This window comes from Ascaphus truei, chromosome 5, assembly GCF_040206685.1.
Source record: "Ascaphus truei isolate aAscTru1 chromosome 5, aAscTru1.hap1, whole genome shotgun sequence".
Taxonomy (NCBI): Eukaryota; Metazoa; Chordata; class Amphibia; order Anura; family Ascaphidae; genus Ascaphus; species Ascaphus truei.
This window is the reverse complement of record NC_134487.1, coordinates 287,628,226-287,651,566: the sequence shown is the minus strand read 5'-3', so window position 1 is coordinate 287,651,566 and position 23,341 is coordinate 287,628,226. Positions and strand designations below refer to the sequence as shown.

The 23,341-nt window shown below is 41.8% G+C and overlaps 1 protein-coding gene across 3 annotated transcripts; it reads left to right on the top strand.

The window, feature by feature from the left end:
- Window positions 1–432: 432 nt before the first annotated feature.
- On the top strand, window positions 433–23,341 carry ISX (intestine specific homeobox). 3 transcript variants are annotated; one of them, XM_075602519.1, is made up of 5 exons: window positions 439–2,430; window positions 12,291–12,524; window positions 14,429–14,580; window positions 19,313–19,429; window positions 20,521–23,339. In XM_075602519.1, the coding sequence occupies exons 1-5, from the start codon at window positions 2,142–2,144 to the stop codon at window positions 20,731–20,733; spliced, it is 1,005 nt and encodes a 334-aa protein (XP_075458634.1). In that variant the 5' UTR covers window positions 439–2,141; the 3' UTR covers window positions 20,734–23,339. The 3 variants fall into 3 exon arrangements, with proteins under 3 accessions (XP_075458635.1, XP_075458634.1, XP_075458636.1); XM_075602521.1 differs by lacking the exon at window positions 439–2,430 and adding an exon at window positions 9,283–9,942; XM_075602520.1 differs by lacking the exon at window positions 12,291–12,524 and having other exon boundaries at window positions 433–2,430; window positions 20,521–23,341.

Below are 23,341 nucleotides of genomic sequence, written 5' to 3'. Positions count from 1 at the left end.
GGCATGTTTTGTGAAATGTTTATGATCTAGTCTTATCTGAAAACAGCATGTGGTCTAACTTTGTGACCGAAAACATATGCAAATCCCTCTTCCCATGAGCCCTTGCAGCAGTAAAGTACGACAACAAAAAGCCTTGATTCCCAACATAGCCTTGATCTTCTGAAATATACTAGGCAGCAAGAACAGAGGGTGGAAAATGCTGTAATATTCCTGCCTTTGTTTTAAAATCAACAGCATTCAAGGTTGTTTGCTTGGCCTATCTTGCATTTTAGAGAGGCATGATTAATAAGTGCAGTTAATTAAATAGTTTGTACAATGATTAAATGTGGCACTGTATATCACTCCCACCCCTTTCCTCATATCCGTCTATCCCGTCTCTTTCTGCCACCTGTGTTTGGCTTTCGTGGAAATATCGGGGAAACAGACTTCCCGGTTTAACCATTTGCTGCTCTAGGAACCAGCATCGTATTGTAAAGCAATGTATTAATGGCTTCTCCAGCAACACAGGGGTTAATGTGGACATTTAAATGCATTCAGGTTACACAGTAATCTTTGAATGGTTGTACCATGGATATCAGCACAGGATGGCCTGAGCAAACACTGAAGGGTTTGTCAATATAATTCTAACAGGCAGATAACACTGAAACACACACACACACAGACAGAGGAACACTGAGAGAGAGGGGGACAGAGAGAGCGGGAGAGGAGGACAGAAAGGAGAGGGAGGACAGGAGAGGAAAGGGGAGAGAGTGACAGAGAAAATAATATTAAAAGAGTGGGAGAGAGAAAGGGGGAGAGACTAGTGATAGTCATTTAGAGAAAATAAAAGTATGGTGACAGAGAGTAAAAAGAGAGGATGGCGGTGAGACAAAAGTAACCAGAAAAGATCAAATGTGAAAAAGAGAGTGTGAGAATACAGAACAGGAGACAAAAGAATGTGTAACTAAAAAGCAGGGTGAGGGATAAAGAAAAGCGAAAAAGAGACATACTGTAGGAAGCGGAAGAGTGAGGAAAAGAGATCAGGAACGACAGAAGAAGAAAAGAGACTAGCAGAGGGAGAGAGGAAGAAAGGAAGGAATAAGAAGAGAGAGCAGATGGGAGAATGAGAGTGTAATCATACACAGTCAAATATAGCAGGTTTTATAGCGCAAGGGATAAGGAAAAGATGTGAAGGAAAAGGATAGATACCTGGGCATATTAGAACCAGAAGAATTAGGTACTAGAAACGTGAACTCTGCACCCGGAGAACATGAACACCGCAAGTACGGAGGGTTAAGAAAAGCAAAAAACAAAACGCAGGCCGCAGGAAGACGCTCTTAAAAACCACGCGCTGTTTTCAACATTTTACGGCTAACCATACATCAGGACTAACAAATTGTCACATGCATGCATTTTATGGACTGAGGATGATGGAACTGTCAGCCGGATAGAGCCACCGCGACGTGTCATAGGATAAAATACTTTGAACAAGTGGAGTAACCAAAGCATCCACTACATACAGTACTATAAGCCTATTTTCTAAGTTGGTCCTGCATATTAAGGTTGCTAAACAGACAGGGCTCTGAATACTTAGGGCTTGTGTACTGATATATTGCACAAGTCAGTGACTGTCTTAAAGGGACATTGCTGCAGAAACTTGCCTCCCATTCAGTAGCACTTTTTTTTTTCTGCACGTGACGAAACATTTCTTCGTGATTGGTCGTTCTCACTTTACTATCACAAAGAAAGAAGATGTGGAAGACAAGCTTTTTATCAAGAAGTTTCTGTATCCTTGGGGAATTCCTTCCACGTTGCTGACAGAGGTTTAACCGGTGGATTTTGCCTCCTTACACCGATAGAGTTTGCCTGCCCTTTCCGAGCCCTGGTGGCATGTGTGAAGAAGACTTTTAGTTGAACGTGACAAGTACCTACCGCTACTGAACCTTTTCCCTATATGGCTTTGCCATTCCAGTTCCATCCTTACATTGGGAAGAGAATCCTTCTCGCATGTGGATAATAAAAGCTTTGCCAGCGCCTGTGTGAATTACACGTCAGAAGGTTTTTGTGTGGCAATGTGAAGGCAAGTCCAAGAGACACCTTGTTCTAAGGAGAGAGGGTCATGTACAGCTGGTTTTGGACAGAAAAGTTCTCGTCGTCATTCCATGGTCGTTGGACAGGCCCAGTGTGCAGCTACATACTGTAACAAGGGAAGGTTTGCGTTTCCTGCTATATACGTAACCGTAACAGCCTCTTCTTTATCCCGAGCTATGGAAGGGACGCAGTCTATAGGCTGTGGGATACACCCAAAGCTACCTTTGTCCTATTCCATTGATGAAATTCTGAAGAAACCCTCTTTTCAATGTAAAGTTAAAGACAAGCTAGGCTCGGATCACTGTCACACTAAGGGATTATTAGCCACGGAGTTCAAACCCCCTATTGTGCTTGCTGTAGGTAAGTACATTGAGACAAGTGTACGCAGCAAAAAGTAGTGGTACTGTGCTCCAATACAGGAGAGTACAATCCCGATAAACAAGGTTTCAGAGAAATATAGATGGGAAAAGTATTTTTTTGTAGTTAGCTGCATTATAAATAACTGCTTTGCAACTCATCCTTGATGAAAGAGAATTAAACGAGGTGTAAGTCTCTAATTAAAGTAGTATGTATTAAACATTGCATGATTGATTAACGCCAGTTTATAAAGAAAAGAAAACGTATTTTGCATTCTACAGTGATCCTTACCTGTAGCAATCTGAATAAATCTGTTTTTAACTTCTAAGGTGCTTTGTACTGTATCAAAGACTCCTGGCTGTAAAAATGGGGCAAAACTGGAGCAAAAAACTGCACCATATTTACAGTATTAAAGCACAAAACCCCATTGTGACTATGGCACCTTATCCTTTTATAAACCTTCTGCTATTTATTTGCTCTACTTTCCCCCTGGATTTGCAGCGCCCTTAGTTTTATAGTATGATAAATATAGCTGTTATTTCCTCTGATATCAACCTAATTGCTAAATTTATCCCGGTGGCCAAACTGGGACAAAACCAATGCAACGGTTGCACCAGATTTATCAAAGAACAGCGTTTCAGAGGGATCCCTTATATTAGGAAGCTTTGGCAGTGAAGGGGTTAAAACATTCTGCACTTACATTTCCAACCAAGGCAGCGCTGCTAAGAGGAGCAGACTTGGTAATACTGTGTCGGTAACTGGATGAGCTGCATGTCTTTAGGGGGAATATCATGAGCCCCCAAAACAATGGAAGGGATGTTGTTTAAAACAGAAGTGTACATCAGAGATATAGAGGATTAAGACCTGCAAAGACATTATGGAACTAGAAAAAGTGCAGAGAAGAGCCACCAAATGTATGAAGGGGACGGAAGGTCTGACATGAGGAGAGGCTGGTTAAGTTAGATTTGTTCACATTATAAAAGAGGCGTGAAGGAGGGGATATGATAACTATATACAAATATATTCAGGGATAATTCAATGAGCTTTCAAAAGAACTATTCATCCCACGGGCAGTACAAAGGACTCGGGCCATCCCTTAAGGTTGGAGGAAATGAGATTTCACCAGCAACAAAGGAAAGGGATCTTTACAGTAAGGGCAGTTACAATGTGGGATTCATTACCCATGGAGACTGTGATGGCAGATACAATAGATTTGTTCAAAAAAAGGTTGGGCATCTTTTTAGAAAGGAAAGGTATACAGGGATATACCAAATAAGTATACAAGGGAAGGATTTTTATCCAGGGAATAATCTGATTACCATTATTTGGGGTCAGGGAGGAATTTATTTTTCCCCTTATGAGACATAATTGGATGATGTTTCGCTGTTTTTTTTTTTTTTCGTTTGCCTGCCTCTGGATCAAAATACTGGAAATACAAATATAGAACAAGAATCTGTTGTCTAAATTTAACATGGGTTGAACTCGATGGACATACTGTATGTCTATTTTCAACTTCATCCACTATGTAACTATGTAAAATACACAGGGGAAAAGTTCAGGCACCGATCACAAGCACCATGATCTGCAATAAGAGCCGCCCAGCTATTAGTAAAGGATTTAAGAGGATATTACTGGGGCTTTTTCAATAGATGCCGCCCAGATCAAACATTGTTATTGTAACTGCTAAGAATATCAATAGAAATAGTAATTTATTAATGAAACACCAGCTGGCCAATTATTTATATAAAGTTTAACATAGGAGCAAATTCAGCCTTTGTAGGATCACAGATGCATTATATAACACAACCCAGATGGGAACAGAAAATAATTATATAAATGGTATATGTAATGACATATAATTACTTATTTATTGAATGAAATACTATATATAAAAATGTGTGTGTGTGTGTATATATATATATATATATATATATATATATATATATATATATATGAGAAACAAAAAAAGAGGGAAAGAGAAAGTGTCCCACGAAATGCACTCTGGTATACAAAATTATAACAAATTTATTAGGAACACATCACAAAACATACACATAAAAATAAAATGACTCTCATGTACCTACAAGTATGGAAAAAACACCTACTGTAACCTGTGGTAATGGGTGAATGCTAAGCTAAAGCCAGAAAAAGTACATCAATGGCAATTGGAGTCAAAATTACATAATGAATATCAGAATGGTGAGGCACCAATTAGTCCTCCCTTCTGTAGACCGGCCGGCCAACAGGGAGAGACTCTCAGCTCTTATTTTTATGTGTATGTTTTGTGATGTGTTCCTAATAAATTTGTTATAATTTTGTATACCAGAGTGCTTTTCGTGGGATAGTTTCTCTTTCCCTCTTTTTTTGTTTCTCATTCATGTTTTATCCCCAGCACCATCAGTAGCTTTTGATTTAATAGGCGATATTACTGATTTTTGGTTCTTTTGGTTTACTCTTAAGTCAGTGGCAGGCTTGTTTTTGTGTCTTTTATATATATACTGTATATATATATATATATATATATATATATATATATATATATATATATATATATATACAGTATATATATATATATATATATATATATATATATATATATATATGCACTTATAGATTTTTTTAAAATTTAATCGTGACCAAATCATATTCAGAAGGAGCGCATACTAAGTAATGATATTCTTAATGTGTCCTTTTACTTATATACTGGGCAGTAAATATAGCTTAGAGCAGCGGTGCACAAATGGGGGGTGCGAGACTTTCTGCGGGGGGCGCGGGGTTTACGGAGGCCCCGCGCGCTTCCCAAAGGCCTCTGTAAACCTCACTTACCTTTGCTCCGGTGGCTTCTTACATGCGTCGCCATGGCAACGCGGCATCATGCCGCCGCCGGATCAAAGGTAAAGGGGGGAGGTGGGGGGCGCGGAGAGAGGGGATCTGCCAGCAGGGGGGACACAGGGAAAAAAGTTTGTGCTCCCCTGGCTTAGAGAATACGCTCAGGAAATGTTCTCGTTGAATTTTCATACATTGCACAATCTGTTTGCCACTATTTGGCGAATGCTGCTCTATGCCTTTTCTCAGCAAAACTTGTATTATTTTTACCGGAAAACAAAACCAAGTGTAATAAAAGAACGTGTACAAACATCAAATGCCCTAAGACTAACAAGCATTACAGAATTCACTAAAAGTTTCTAAAATATAACAGACAAAAAGTCAAAATATTTTCTTAAAGGAAAAAGAAAATAAATTAATATATCTACATTATTTTCAAGATATGTTATGTGTGTACATGTAACCTTATTTATTTTTCTATATCTTATTTATAGAGCCCTATCTATGTATACCAGCAGTGTTCAACCCTTTTTTTGGTTAAGGAACCCTGTAATAATATTGTGAACTTCTGTGGAACCCCAACCCTCTCTAATAGTGTATATGAGATCAGAAGCATTGTAAGGAACCCCAACCCTCTCTAATAGCGTGTCTGAGATCAGATGCATATAAGGAACCCTAACCCTCTCTAACAGCGTGTCTGAGATCAGAAGCATTGTAAGAAACCCCAACCCTCTCTAATAGCATGTCTGAGATCAGATGCATCCTAAGGAACCCAAACCCTCTCTCATAGCGCGTCTGAGATCAGAAGCATTGTAAGGAACCCCAACCCTCTCTAATAGTGTGTCTGAGATCAGATGCATCCTAAGGAACCAATCCCTCTCTAATAGTGCGTTTGAGATCAGAAGCATTGTAAGGAACCCCAACCCTCTCTAATAGCGCATCTGAGATCATAAACATTGTAAGGAACCCCAACCCTCTCTAATAGCGCATCTGAGATCATAAACATTGTTAGGAACCTCAACCCACACTAATAGTACGGCTGAGATCAGGTGCATTGTAATATCCCCCAAATTCTCTCTAATTCTGTGTCTGAGATCAGATGCATTGTAGGGAGCACTAACCCTCTTCAATAGCGTGTCTCGGATCAGCTGCATTGTAAGGAACCCCAACCCTCTCTAATAGCACATCGGAGATCAGATGCAACTCTCTAATTCCGTGTCTGAGATCAGATGCATTGTAAATACTTCTGTCTTTGGTACAATTTTCAAATGACCTGAAATTTGCAGGAAACCCTTTAGGGATGCCTGGGAACCCGTGTTCAAAAACCATGGAGTATGCAAAACTTTACTTAGCAGGTTAATAAGACATTAAAGAGGCAGATATAATACAAAACTGTGATACGTGTGTCACATATAAAGTAATTTGTTGTGAGAGAATTTCCTGCCTCAAAGAGCTTACATTCTAGCCTACTGTAAGTAATCATTCGTTTAACATTGGCTAAACAGGAATTTCAATGTTTATAGCCATATGCGCTTATTTATGAAACTACGAGTTTTGCCAAACCAAATCTCCCATACATGGAAGCAATTCTCTTTGATGCGACAACAATCGGGACTTTTTGTCGTATTCATTTAGAATTATCACTGCAAAAAACATGTCATTTCTATGCACCTTCCACGTCATATCTATCTATTTGATATGATATTTTAATGGGGGATAGAGTAAGGTGTATGTTGTAGTGAGCTCGCGCTTTCATTTTATAGCATTCAAATACTACAGCTATTCAACTCGTAGTGAGACGCTTTCAAAGAAGAATTGTATCTGAAATAAATGATGCATGTTATATGCTGACATATGCGTTATATACTGTATATCAGCAAAAATCGGTCATTATTTCAACTGTTTCACACCCCAAGTTGAATAGTTGTGGGACACCTTACCCCATTAAACTGTCCACCAACATCCACACTTTCCCAAAAATATATCAAAACACACTTCTTTAACGAGGCCTAACTAGCACCTCCCTGAGAAGCCTACAGTTAATACAATGCTGAGTTATTACAGAAAGTGATGCTACAACTTCAGACGCAATGGAACAGCTTCAGATTTCCGTTTTCAATATAAGACTTTCATAAAGCTGTAGTTGTCAGAGCTGAGTTATTTCAGCTTCAGATATCTCGTTGTTCCAGGTACGGTCTCTTCCAGGGGAATCAAGATGGTGGTTTAATTGTCTTCATATGGGCCCTTTGAGTGTCAGAGCGACAGCAGCACCAGACTGCCAAGGCCCCCCCGGGACTCGAGATCACGTCATTTATCTTCCTGTAAGAGCGTAGAACGCTATCTCCTCTATGAAAACGAGCAAGTAAACCGGGGATTCGCGAACAGGAGGGCGCGAGATTTTTGGGGGGGAGCGCGGCGGTTACAGAGGTCTCTGTAACTCAACAGCGGTTGGGGGAGCGCGGCAGTTACAGTGCGAGGCCTCTGTAACTCAACGTAGCTAAATTGAGCCAGCATAGGGCCGCATGTCGCCATGGCAACGCGGCATCAAATGACGCCACAGGTTTATTTGACGCCACATGACCCCGCGCCGTCATTTGACGCCCGTCAACATGGCGTCAAATGACGCCGCGGGGTCACGTGACATCACATGATGTAATTTGACGCCGCATTAAAGGAAAACGGGGGCATGATACAGGGGTAGAGCAGGCAGCGGGGCGCAGCGCCGGAAGTTTGCGCACCCGTGGAGTAGACTATGGCATAGCCGATACATGATGGGTCCCCTGGAGTGCCAGAGCCTATGACGTTGCAGATACGTTCTGGGGCACCCAAAGGGTTACACAACCAGGAAGTACCCGCTTTAAATTGCAGTTAAAATCCACGTGAGCTGTAATGTACAGTAGTGGGATCGTTAGTGTTCATTATTTTTTAACAAAGTTCTCTCGTCATTTCCATTTTGGTCTCATAAAGAAAAACTGTCCAACTAAAAACTATACTTTTTACAAGGCTCCTCCAGTTGATTTCATCATATGTATACATATCATTTACATTGATACATTCTGCCTTTAACCCTTCCATCACAGCGGGGTCAAACTCAGTCATGTTTACAGGAGTTCTTCCGCAGGTGTGACATTTAATAGAAAGGCAATGACAGCATTCACCTCCTGACCCTCAGTGCTACCGTAAAGCCAAACATTAATTGAACGTGACGGGGATCATTCTCCAGAGAGGTGTACGCAACGTGTGTCACATAATCTGTGTTATGTGAACAGTATGTTCCCTGTGCGGGGTGAGGACCTGTGAGGAGGGCAGTTACCAATGTCCATAAATGAGAACATGGGTCCCAAGTCTTTATCCACCTGACGAAGGGAGGTTTGTTAAAATGGTACATTTTTCTGCGCACATTTAAATAGAATTTTTTACACCATCTCACATCGATGCAGCTTCTTTTTATATGTGTTTCTGGTTTATGAGAGTTGCAGGAGGCAGCAATAAGTAACCTGCACCGGGAGAGCGGTGTTGACCAGAAGAACTTGCGTTAAGCCAGGGGAGAGCCGGTTTTGGAATTATTTGCTGTACGCTATTTATGACTAGAGATGGGCGAATCCACCTAAATCCGTTTTCCGGAGTTTCTCGCATTCCTCCCCCTAAATTCCACTTTGCGGTGTAAAATCAGCAAATGTATTCGATCCGTTCTAATCCGCGCGGATTCATCAAAATGCGCCATTGAATACAATCCGCCAACGGATTGATGAATCTGTGGATTCCATTCTACAAATCCGCCAATGGATGGCAGAATTCGCAGACTGTATCGGTAATAAGGCTGGAACAGTGAATTGAGAGACGCTGCAACCAGTCCACAGAGCGTTAATCTCCTCAGAGAAAGAGCAGCAGCTGAAAACTGATTAATCAGGGGCTGGGCTCCGCAGTGAAACAAGTGTTTTAAAAGACACAGGAAGCTGCTATACAGAGAGACTGCTTTACTCCACAGAGAGGGGGGAAAGTGAAAGTTCTCCCAGCTGGGGAGACTCTGGCTGTTATGGACCCTAGGACTGAAAGAAGCAGGCCTGCGGCTCCAACTGGGAACCACACCCAGGATAAAGACAAGGACTGACAGATAAGCAAAAACACTTTATTGTTGTATGCAGATACTGTGTTACCTTGTTCTATATGCCAGGGCATGTTTTGGCATGGGAACCAGCTTAGCTGGCCATGCAGTTAGTTAGGGCGAAAGCTATGGTGTAGTTAGCTTTCCCTAAAGGGAATAGGTGTTCATTTCCTATGTTTTATTATGATTTAGAGGGACAGTACCCATTATGTTTATTTGTTTGTGGTTAATAAACCACTACAATTAAAACTTTACACAGCGTCTTACTGACCCTGCCGCGAGGCCGTCCTGCCACACGCCCATTTTGACATTGATCCGCTTAAATCCACGGAACCCAAGGAACCGGCCGATGTGCTGCTGATCCAATTTCGCCTAACAAATTTGCTCTATTTATGACCTGGCAGAGATTTTGACGCAAAAAAGTGAGCAAAATGATGGAGAAATACACACAGAAATGCTTAAATCCCTTTATAATACAGTATATAATATGGATCTTTTCTCCCGTTGACATTGCACGAAGAGGAGGACAAAGAGTTTGGCAAAGTACATTGGTACATTGACACAGAGTTGCAAAGCCTTTCAAGGTAGTTTTAGCTTTTCATTGACACGTGCGGGATTTATGTCTGTCCCCCTGGTCCGGCATAATACAGTACACCAGGGGTGTGCAACTCCAGTGCTCAAGGGCCACCAACAAGTCAGATTTTTAGGATATCCCTGCTTTAGCACAGGTAGCTCAATCAGTCCCAGCTTCAACACACAGGCTCAATCAGTGGCTCAGTCTTCGACAGCGCCACTGAATGAGCCACCTGTGCAGGGATATCCTGAAAACCTGACCTGTTGGTGGCCCTGAGGGACTGGAATTGTCCACCCCTACTGTACACACACAAACTGCACAAAATGTATCAAGAAAAAGCTTAATTGACAGTTGGGGTTATTGCAAATGTCCCCCAAATCTGGCATAATACAGGCATACCCCGCATTAACGTACGCAATGGGACCGGAGCATGTATGTAAAGCGAAAATGTACTTAAAGTGAAGCACTACCTTTTTTCCACGTATCAATGTTTGTATTGTACTGCAATCGTCATATACGTGTATAACTGATGTAAATAACGCGCGTGTAACAGGCTCTATAGTCTCCCCGCTTGCACACAGCTTCGGCACAGGTAGGGAGCCAGTATTGCTGTTCAGGACGTGCTGACAGGCGCATGCGTGAGCTGCTGTTTGCCTATTGGGCGATATGTACTTACTCGCGAGTGTGCTTAAAGTGAGTGTCCTTAAACCGGGGTATGCCTGTACAGCCCCCCAAAATTGTGCCAAATTTGTATAGAAAGCAATGAAGTTTTTTTTTTTTTTTTTAAAGTCGCTTGCTTTTGTAATATGATGGCGTTTTGCACCTGTTCTAAGGAAATAGAAACACATGTAGCATTGAACGCCAGTGTCTCTTGTGCATCAGCTGCTTGTACAGATATGCAAACCACCATGATTCCTAAAAAAACTTTTTTTTGCACGGTCACCTGGCCAATGTGCATGTCACATTCATCATGGGACCTTGGTATTTTTAACATAATTTTCAGAAAAATGTGCGTTTTTTTAAATATATATATATAGATAGATATAGATAGATAGATAGATGCGAACAGTGTGCAATCTGAAAGGGATCAAGTTTGCACATCTCTTAGCTGCTTGCAATCTGGAGAGTGTCAATTGGAAGAGTTAGAGCAGTGTTTCCAAACCCGGGTATCGGACAGCCCTGTCGTGTTGCGATTTTCTGCCAAGGGTGCCGCGGCTCTGGGGAAAGCAGATGGTTGATCAGAGGGCACCTCCAGTGATGCCTGGAGATGTTAGGCTGCGGCCAGGCAGGGAGCGAGCGCGGTGACGTCACACGCTCTGCTTAGCCGGGGGGGGCAGGGCCATGATGTAATGGAGCTGGTTTGCCCATAATGGGCGAACTACTCATGTGACGCGCCACCGAGCAACAAATTCAAATTTGCTTGCTTCGGCAAGCAGCTAAGCGCCTTGCATGCGCAGGTGCTCACTCGCGCTGGCTACACACATTGCAGCAATATGTTTCATCGTGGCCAGCGCGAGCGTGAGCGCCCGCTCAGCGTCACCCTGGACGAGGCCTTAGACGTTGCTATCTGTCTCTCCTCTCTCAGCCCGGCACAGAGGAGATAGAGAGGAGCCTCTCCATCTCCAGACAGCGCAGTATGCGGCCCGCTAAGCAGCTGACATGTTTGAAGTGTGTGGGGAAGGTGGCAGGGAAGAGGCAAGGAGTGGTGGCTTTGTGTGGGGTGGAGGAATGAGGGAGGCACATGCTTTTTGTGGGATTGGGGAAGGTGTGTGGTGTACTGTAAGTCAGAGAATGGGGGTGAATGTAGTGATTATGATTAAGAAAGATGCTGAGTGTGCTCTGTGAGAAGGGGGATGAGTGTTGAGTGTGTGTTACTTAAAAGGGTGAGTATGATGTATGAGGGTGAATGTCGAGTGTGTAAGAAGAGGGTGAGTGAGTCTGGTGGGTGTGTGTGAAAAGGAGGGTGACTGTGTATGCGTGTAAGTAAGGAACAGATAAGTGAGGTCTGAAGAGCAGGGTGCCCCGAAATTTCAAAAATCCCTCAGGGGTACTCCTGCTCAGAAAAAGATGGAGAACTTCTGAGCCAGAGAATAGTCACAGGACTCAGTTATTTTAATGAGATATCATGTATTTGTAACTTTTGTTAAGAGCTCTTTTTGGCCTGGTAATGTTCTAAAGATTTTATTTAGATTCAAATATTGTATTTTTAATTTCTTTTGTTGTTTTTACTTTGGGTCATATTAGGGGCACATGGTCCTCATTAATCAGGGATGCTCAGCACTTCAATTAAGTGACTCTCTTTTGGGGTGGTGAATAAAAAAAACTATTTAAATTGACCAAATGTGGTTTTCTTGTTAGATTCTATATTTCAGTGTGTTCCAGAAAGACAAGCTCCAGAGGGGACATCACGGGTTTCAGCAGTTCCAATTTCACCAGGCGACACATCTCCCAGGCCAGCATCTCCCTGTGTAAGGGTCGGGGAGGCTGCGCTGACTTCATCCTGTGATGTAAATAAGGACAAGCACGCACAAGTAGACACACAGCAAGAAGCTGAGACAGAGCGCATTGATCCTATGCGAGGCAGCCCTCCTTGTAAGTAGAATCTCCAACCAGTCTTATAACAGATTAATAAAGATATGTGTTAAGAATATCTGCTTTAATCATAGAACACATTTCTGTAGGAGGAGTCCTCTCGCTCTCCAGTATACGCCACGGGTGCTGTCTAAAGCAGGACTACATTCTCCAGCTCGTTCATACAGGAAAGTAAGAGAGCGCATTCTCATGGACTGGTCAACATGATGACTGAGTTTATAAAGAACTGGTTCAACATTTCAGTCCTACTCCCAGACCTTTTTTTTTTTAGAACAGACAGTCTGTGTTCCAATTTCAGAGGAACATGTTAGTAATTACATTCTAGATCTTTCCAAGCTAAAGTATGATTTATTTTTTTTAACATTAAACAAAATACCTTTCTGAGTCTTACCGTGGTCTCTGTTTAAAAATGTAAATAATAATTATCCAGTTGAACCCTTTCACTGCAATCTGTTACTGGCAATCCTAGCCGTGAAAGGGAAAGCTGGTATGCACTAAAAATAAGAATTCCCGGAGGTGAAAATTCCATCGGAGTCTTCGCTGCTCCATATGGAGGAATTCTCACTCACACATGGTCTGGGTACAAACTGGTTGCTACACACTCGATTAAAACATCACATTCAGAATTGTCTTAAAGATAAACTCCTCAGTCTGCAGGGAGAGCATTTTTTTTCCAATTAATGTCTTCAGTGCACATATTCCCACCGTGAAATCCCTCTGATATTTTTTCCTATGGACAGCTCATTACATCCGGAGTGCATCAGCGAGCACAGAATAGCGGCGTTACTCTGCTTTCAGCTTGATCATGCTTTAATACAGCCGGCAGTTCTGAAACTAATCCATGGGGTTTTCGGAGAATAAGAAAAGGCCTGTGTCATGTATATAGCCCTTATTTCAACAACCACCCAAAGTTTATTATTATTTTGAGGGCTTAGGATCGTTTGTACTGTGAGCGCAAGAAAACGCTTGCTGTTTATAAAAGTGTGACATTGTAACCCTCATTTGTTGGGGGAAAGTACCTGTCACGCTGAGTGTTAAGTGGCCCACCTGTACAGTCCAACACTGCAATGCATTAGCCTCAACTCTGCAGCGAAACAGATACATAAGCAACATTGTGACATGCCGTACATACATACATGTCCACTGAGCTCAACCTTTTATTGAAGCAGAACGACACTGCAACGCTTAGCTCAGGAGTGGCGAACTCCAGTCATAATGACTGAGCCACTGATTAAGCCACCTGTGCTGAAGCAGGGATATCCTTAAACCTGACCTGTAGGTGGCCCTTGAGGACTGCAGTTGGTCACTCCTGGCTTAGGAGGTCCTGCATGAAAGTTTCCCAGCTCTAAAACTAGTGTAATGCATAAAAACCGAGCCAGACTATCTTTCAATCATTCTTTGATAATCCAAGAGCTATTTCTTGCACAATAATGACCAGATTTGCAGCTGGGAGACTTTGGTAAATAGCTCCCTGTAATATGCTTATATAAATAATATATATAGTATATCATATGCAGAAAAAATTGACGCCAAACGCACACATCTAGTGCAAAGGGACACGTGGGGACGTTTATTGCATATACAGTATAGGAGATGGGGGACACACACAATGTTTTGGGGCACAAAAATCCCTTCCTCGGATGCAAGCCTATAAATAATTATTAAATAAAATAACATGAATAAATACTTAGATTGTAAGCTCTTCTGGGCAGGAACTCATTTTCCTAATGTTTTATGTCTGAAGCGCTTATTCTCATTATGTGTTATAATATTAGATCACGTGTATTACTGCTGTGAAGCGCTATGTACCTGCATGGTGCTATATATTTATATATAAATAAAGATATACATACATGGATACAGATATGTATTATGTCCCGTCATAGCATTTTAACCTCTTACAGGTGACCAGAAGAGCAAGAGAAGGATCCGAACCACCTTCACCATGGAGCAACTCCAAGAGCTGGAGAGGATATTCCACTTTACGCATTACCCAGATGTCCAGACACGAGACCATCTGGCTGCAAAGATCAAACTCCCAGAAACACGTGTGCAGGTAACTGGCTTCCGAAAGCTTCACAGTGCCTATAAATGAACTCTTAAAGTCTGCACGTCGCCAGCTCTAGCTCAACAAAGTAACAAGAAATAATCATAAAGGAGGTGTAGCAACATTTTTGCAAAGAAGTATTTTTGGTCTTTGTATGAAGGTTATTGGGACATTAAGTGGACACTTAAAGGAGGAGCAATCCTCCCTAGATGCCTATGAGTTTAACTCATATGTTAGTATCTTGCTTAACCACCCAGTGTTTTTCAACCACGGTGGGTTCCCGGGAAACCCTAAAGGGCTCCCTGTAATTTTCAGGTCATTTTAAAATTGTACCAAATGCAAAAGAGTTTACAATGCTTCTGATCTCAGACGCGCTATTAGAGAGGGTTGAGGTTCCTTACAATGCATCTGATCTCAGACACGCTATTAGACAGGGTTGGGGTTCCTTACAATGCTTCTGATCTCAAACCCACTATTAGAGAGGGTTGGGGTTCCTTACAATGCATCTGATCTCAGACACACTATTAGAGAGGGTTGGGGTTCCTTACAATGCATCTGATCTCAGACGCGCTACTAGAGAAGGTTGCGGTTCCTTACAAAGCATCTGATCTCAGACGCGCTATTAGAGAGGGTTGCGGTTCCTTACAAAGCACCTGATCTGAGACGCGCTATTAGAGAGGGTTGCAGTTCCTTACAAAGCACCTGATCTGAGACACTGTATTATTAGAGGGTTAGTTAGAATTTCACATTGGGTTCCTTAGCCAAAAAAGGTTGGAAACCACTGACCCAGGCACTTCATATTTAAACCACTTAAATCACCTGAACGGAGCATCATAATTTAAAAATAAAAACAACATTGGAAAAGACAAGGAGAGATCTGCTAATGTAAAGAGAGAGCGAGAGCGGATACAAATATTGACTTGTGCAAACTGCTGCTTTAAAGAGGCAATCCAAGTATGCAATTTTGTTTGCATATTTTGTTTACATAGGATTGAAGCAGGGGCGTATCCAAAGCTGAACCACATTAATTTCAGCACTGGGGGACCCCCTGCTTCCAGAGATATAAACCTACATAGGGGGTGCCGGTAGCCGCTCCGCTCGGCTACCAGCGTTCATGTAGTGGCGGAGTTTCAAAGCTCCAATGCCAAGCGGGCCACGAGGGAGCCATGACACGTAAGCTTGATGTCGGTGCCTGTGCACCGAGCCCTGTGCTTACAGAGACCCCCGCGCTCTTCCCCCACAACCATGAAACATGACATAGTGGCGTCCCGCTGCCGTGACATCGCACTGTCATACGAGGCGTGACATCATCAGGTTCGGTTTCCTATTGTCCCACATGACGCGGGAGCTTTAAACTTTGCAGAGATACCGGCGCCCCCCTTTGTAGGTCTGTGCCTCGGGAGGCAGGGGGTCCCCAAAGCTGAAATGAATGGGGTTCAGCTTCGGAGACCCCTGCATCAAACCTATGTTACAAAATAATAAATACAAAAGTGTCATTCTTTAAGTCATTACTCAATATACTAGGAAGCTGCCTTTCCCTTGTGGGCAAGGTTTCACCACTTTCTGGAGCTGATATATTCCCAAGCAAGGGGAAGATGGCTTCACAGCATACTGAATAGGGACCTTTAATCCCGTGTCTCACAGCATCAACGTATCAAAGTACTTTGCACTGACTTTGTCCCATGTGGATCGGTTAGGAAAGAGTTAAGCAACACTCATATTATTAAGGGAATGTTTCCATCTTTCTTCATCCTTCATTCTTCTCAGCATGAAAAAACCCCACCAGGCCAGCGATACAATAATCCTCCCTGTTTAATGATCTGTGTTACAAATAAGCTTCTTACATTTTCTGCAGCTGTGAGGCGAAATTTATTTTTAAAATTGCTGTGTTTAACCCACTTTTTCTTGGTTTCGTGCACAGAACCGGGTTACTGGGTGAAGAATTCAGTAAAAAGCTTGAATTTCATATCCATAAAGAGACAGCCAACAAGAAACACATTCAATAACGTATTCATGTACCATATGTGCCCGATTATAGGGCGACCCTGGATATGTGGCGACTCCTTCATTTCAGTAGTAGCTGGAAAGAAAAATATTTACACACACACACACACACACACACACACACACACACACACACACACACACACACACACACACACACACACACACACACACACACACACACACACACACACACACACTGTGTGTGTGTCTGTCTCTCTCTGTCTCTCTCTGTCTCTCTCTGTCTCTCTCTGTCTCTCTCTGTCTCTCTCTGTCTCTCTGTCTCTCTGTGTTTTTTCTTCCTGTTTTTCTCCCTGTCTCTGTGCCTGTCTCACTCGGTTTGAGCTTCCTGCCACAAGCAACATGGCTGCTTCAAGCCCCCAGGGTGGAGCTTCCTCCGTTTTATCTTCCTACCTTATACATCCGACTGCCGGTTGGCTCACAAAGTGGGCGGGGCCTGATTATAAGTGAGTATGTACTTTTCAACTTAACTATTGAACAAAACCTCATCTTATAAATCGGGCAAAACGGGTCATTGTCTTCTTCTGGACACTTTTAAACGGAAACTTTTATATACTTGTCTCCTGTGAAAATTAAATGGGTTTTGATATTTATTGTGCAATTCTGAGCTTCAAGGATACTTGTTGTTCTGTTCTTCTATATGTTTAACTAATGACTGCATCATTGTACATTACACCAGCGGTGCGCAAACTGGGCCAGGGGGGGAGCAAGACTTTATAGAGGGGCCGCGGCGGTTACAGAGGCCCGGCGCTGAGAGCGTGAGGCTTCTGTAAATTTACTAACCGGCTTCAGTCCACGTGTCTCCATGGCAACATGGTGTCACATGACACCCGTTACCATGGAGACATGACATCAAATGACGCCGCGGGTCACGTTACTTGGAGGTAAGGGGGGGGGCGCGACCGAGTAGGAGAGGGGGTGGGAGGGGGTGCAGTGCAGGAAGTTTGCACACCCCTGCATTACACAATACAACAGAGTGAAAAGTTGCAATTCACAACTTGCCTGCAGAAATATATCTCTAAATAAATTCATAAATTAGGAAAAGAAAATATTTTAAAAATATCCAAAGAATTTGGTTACCACAGAAACACAGAGTTTAAACATGATTTCAAAATACTTATACTGGTCTTGGGTTTTTAATGTGCCAATCACCTACATAACATTCATCAAGCCTTTGCATTAGTCCACTTTGGTCCCAGGAAAGACTGCACATGTTTGCATTATTTTGTGAGGAATGCTGTAGTGTTGAGTCCAAATTTCAGCTCCCTGCGACGTTTAGAGAGACATCAAGCACTGAAATTGGACTGTAAGCTCTCTGTGTTATATTTCAAGTCGAGCGCAGTAGGGAGCTTGAGCCTAGTCTGAAAATGAAAGCATCTCAGATACTTTTTAACACCTGGGCACAGTGAACATACGTCTGGTGGGTGATCTCGGGTGGTAAATGAGGTGTGCTGTAATGAGCAAGCTGCTCCAATTTTTTTTGTATGATTCATGGAGAACTCAATTCCTTGCTGCTTCTTGCCCAGGTTGTAACAACATAACTCTTAATAACATGGTCTAGTACCTTCCAAGCCTATTGTTTAGAGAAAGGCACTTTGGACTATGCTTTAGGAAATGTTATTCGCTGCTCATACTGTTCCCAACGCATGCGCACATCCTATACATGCATTTTTTTATTCTTTAACAAACAAGCTTCTCCTCCCTTCTTTGCTCAATAAATGATTTTTATGCTTATTGCAAATCACACTGTATATCCTGGGATCTGCTCTGTTCACATTCCTTTCTTTCTATCACAGGTGTGGCCATGGGCAGTCCAAAAATTGTTCCTGTGTTGCATTTACACTCGTTTTTTTTTGTTTTTTTTTAATCCTTATTACCTACCAACGTCAATGATATAAAATGATATCTTTAAGAATCTTAATGGTAAAAGTTCCCTGTTGGGAGTTTCCCAAGTGATACTTTGTAACGCATCCTTAATCATTTCTGCAGCATTTGTTATTCATTTAGCTCAGTGGTTTCCAACCTTTTTTCGGTTAAGGAACCCTATGTGAAATTCTGAGGAACCCCAACCGCCTCTAATAGCGCGCCTGAGATCGGATTTATTGTAAGGAACACCAACCCTCTCTAATAGCACATCTGAGATCAGATTCATTGTAAATTCTTCTGTATTTGGTACAATTTTCAAATGACCTGAAAATTGCAGGGAACCCTTTAGTGATGCCTGGGGAACCCAAGGGTTCCTAGGAACCCTGGTTGAAAAAGACTGTATTATAGTGTACATAGCTTTCCAACCCTCACATATGGGCATGTGAAGAAGATAGCTGTAAGGATTCGAAATTTCTGTATATACAGTAATTCGCCTAAAATATTTCATATTAATATATAATTTAATCTAGGATGAAATCTCATGTTGGTTCATTAAAAGGTTCCACAAGATACACTGTGACAAATCTTTTAATGGAATAACATAGGTGCTGTCTATGTTTTGAAGAACGTGAGAGTAATTTTTTAGCGGTGAAGAGTTTGTAGGACATGGAACACTTGTGTATAACTACAGTTTAAAAACTCTCCCAAGTTACTTTATTAAAAGGCATCACAAACATCAACAAAACTGCACTTTGAGGACCAATATGAATCTTAAACCTATAAACAATTGTGTTTTTTTTTTATGTTTTCATCTCTGTTCATTTTTATTTTATTTTCCCAATAAATCCAGATTTGGTTTCAGAATCGACGGGCAAAATGGAGAAAATATGAAAAACTTGGTAATTTTGGAGGCCTGCAGCATCTTACCGCAATAGACATGGTCCCTGCACCAAAGCCAGATGTCATGGTAAGAAGATCTTGAGTCAATGTAGCTCAAATAGATTCACTCTGAGGCTTATGGTCGTCTGACCATCACCATCATACTATTCCCGTGATCTGATTGCTGTTACTGAAGTCAGGAAGGAATTAATTGTTTCTTCTTATAAAACATCACTGGATAATGTTTCACTTGGGGTTTTTTGTTTGCCTTCCACTGGTTCAAAATACTGTAAATACAAATATAGGATAAATATCTATCTTCTAGATTTAATGTAGGTTGAACTCAATGGACATATATCTTTTTTTTACCTCATTTACAATCTAACTGTGTAACTATGATAGAAAATGGTTAGTTTGGACATATCTTGAGGGAGTAGGTATGGATGTGAAGAAGAACAAGAGGAAAAGTTACAGCAGACCCTTGATCTCTTTCAAGTTGTTGTTCTTAGATTATTGTATGTCGTTTTGTTTCAGTGAAAGTCCAGAAAAGGGTATCTGGAGCTCAAGAGTGTTCTAACAACACCAGAAAAAGTGTACAAACAACTTTTCTTAATGAGATCTTCTTAGTAATTAATTGAGAGAGTGTTCCTTTAAATTATCCAAACACAGCATAAGAACCATAACAAGCAAAAGGATATGGGGCTGGTTTTGCATGAAGATAACGGCTACCTGGATTTTCTCTCAATAGAGCATACACCTCCAGGAGGATAGCACAAACATTTCTTCTCAACCTCCTTGAATATAAAGGCTTTGCCCCCCTTAGTTCATGCAAACAATCTACTCAATTAAACTATGTAACGCACTTGTTGCTGCTCTGGCATGTCCTTCATTCGATAAGGTTTGACATTGTAGCAGGAATCCTCGGTGTGCGAATCCGCCGAGTGACAAATGCAGGAAAACTGAAAAAATAGATCATGTATATATTTAAATGGATCATGTGAAAACGAACAAGCTACATGTTTCTAAAGCGCTTAGCGCGAAACATGTAGGTCATTCGTTTTCACATGGTCTATTAAACCTTTTATATTTTTGGAATATTGAGTGGTGGCGCGTCGCAATTTTTTTCCGTTTTCCTATCGTTTTGTTTAATCCTGATTTTTTTTTTTTTTCATACCATAGGATTTCAGTTTGCAGTCCAGGAAGTCACCCATCGCAGACCTACCATTGAGGTATTACTCACCTGTTCAAGGTCACCTTACATCTGTACTGGTGCCCAACATGGTGGCCTTAACTCCACCTCAACCACTGCTATTTCCGATGAAGCTACGTCCGTACTACATTCCTCTTGCCCAGAGAGTCAACTACAGCAGTATCTGTGCTGCTCCCACCTAGCCTAAGAACTGAATTGTTACCAACTATGACCATACTAAAATGGTGTATATATACTGTATTGCCCATGGTGTGCTTTGTATATTTTGTTCAGAGATCCTTCTAAATTGTGCACCAGATGGGAACTGCACTTCAGCAGTAGAAGGAAACCACTCTGAAATTTACAACGGGCGTTAAATCTCCCCCCCTTGAGGATGAGAATAGCTTGCTTGTTATAAGCAGCCATTCGTCTGTTGTTCAAGAATTGCATAGAGACAATCAACATCAAAGCCAAGAACATAATAACAATTAAAATTCCTTATCATTTATTTATGACACTAGCACAGACATAGCCGAAAATGGGAGACGTATGAGCAGATGTTTCTCAAGTCCATTTAACTTGCGTTCATGGGACTACTTAAGAAGAAGAGCTTAGCTGTTGGTACCGTGAATTGATCTGGTTGGGAAGCAGAGCCTGAAATAGAGGACTATCACTACAGAGAGACCACAGTTGGCAAAAAATGAAAAGCGCTTTCCAGAGACAAATTTCCAAGATGTACTGACGCATCGTGTTCTACCTCCAGGCTCCCATCGACTAGGAGGATCACTATTGTTTTATTGGAATGCTGGACGTATTTCTATTTTATATCTTTATGTTAGAGCACCATATCATTAGCAAAGAGTAAGTCGTTGAGAGTTTCCTGTTGCACTGTCAGCATAACCTGTGCAACGAATGAATGGTGACATCCCTGCTGCATTTATAAGTTGTGCTGGTTCAGTAGCATAGTTGGTAGCTGTTGGTTATTTCCATCCCAAAGAATGAGTGAGCTTGTGAAATGAATGAGAAGGTACAGGTGCAGCGGCCGTTATCCGAATATTTCACGAAGCCGTTTTCGTGCTGTATTCCACGCGGCATTCACTCGTTATTCTTCTGTGAATGCCGCCAGTCACACCTATCCCAATCAAGCAATGTGCCAGCGCCGGCACTAGTAAACACGCGTCTTAGCGCGGGAAAGATTGAAGAAATCATGCGGCACAACCTGGGTATGCCCAGGAATACAAATCGTGAAATGTTCGGATAACGGCCGCTGCATCTGTGCAGTATCTTTATTTATACCGGAGACGCTGCCTGGGACGGAATTTCTCCTACATGCTCCCTTTTTGTCTTGTTTAATTCCAGAGCAAACTTATGGATATTTAGCAGACATGCCGCACGCTTACGAGAAAAAGACTGAAATGTATTAAACACACATGCACTAGGTATATTACAGCCAAACATAGATTGTAAGCTCCACGGGGCAGGGAACTGTGCCTGCAAAATGTCTCTGTAAAGTGCTACGTAAAACTAGCAGCGCTATGCAACAACATGCTATTATTAAGGTGCATCTACCGGCAAGGCACAGTGTCTCATGGAAGATTGATACAGTTCTTTCACCATGGTCAGACATGTCATTTAATGTTCTTTATTAACTTATTTATCTAATTGCTAATGCCCAAATCCCACAAACAAAGTTGCAAGTGGTACATACCTTACTCAAAATAAATGCTCCCCGGCTCCAGTAGCAGTGTCTGTGTGCCTGCATCAGCAAGTGCCGCAGCTGCTCTCATATCTACATGTACACAGATGTAGCATACAGTACCAGTCTCATTTGTATTAATAAAAGTTTCTTACTGTATTCAGGTCAACGTTTTGGTGTTCCTTTCACACCTTCATCAGGACTTGATAGACACGGAGGTGTGAAAGGAACACCAAAACATTGACTTGAATAAAGTATGAATCTTTTATTAATACCACGAGACTTGTGTGCTACATATGTGTACACGAAGAATGCTAAAATGCCAGCACATCTTGAGTTGGTCACTTTGTTGTCACGCCACACCAGTACTGTAATTACAATAATGAATACATGCTTAAGACATACAAGGACATACAAGGAGAACCCCACATATTTAGAAAGATGCCTGTGATCAAAAAGTGCGTTACAGTAAATAGACTTTATGAGATCTTATATGGCGCCCGAGGAACAGAATGTAGCCTCTCGCCGGGCAGCTGACACTCAGCGTGAACTAGAAGAAAAACCCACAAGTGCTTTCAAACTAATTGGGACCTTCTCGCTGAATGTGAAGCTTGTTGTGCAGCGGAGGGCAAGAGGTGGGGGAGAATTGGAGTCTCATTAATCACACAGAGGCACTCGCTGAAAACAAATGCACAGGCTGCCTGTGATAAAGTGACCGAAAGTGTTATCATAACAAACACAGGAGCGCTGTGCAGTGACCCCGTACGCTGAAGTTTCTATTCCTCTTGCACAGTGTGTGGAAGATGGAATTTTTCTCTTTGGTTCCCAGGTGGTGACACCTTTAGGTCAAAGATCGTTGGCTTGTTTTATGTTTTCAGAATTTCGCTGGTGAGGCTGGAATAAAAAACTATTACATGAAAGCAAATGTACACTGTGAGAATGATTCGAAAATGCCTGGGTGTTATGCAGCTTTCTGTAACCTAGCACCGGTTATAAAAGTTACGATTTTTTTTAGCCAGAGCCCAACACAACTACCAATAAAATCAACCAGCAAATAGGAATTGCGTTTCCACTAACAGAAATGTTAATCAAGTTTGTCCAAATTATATCACTGA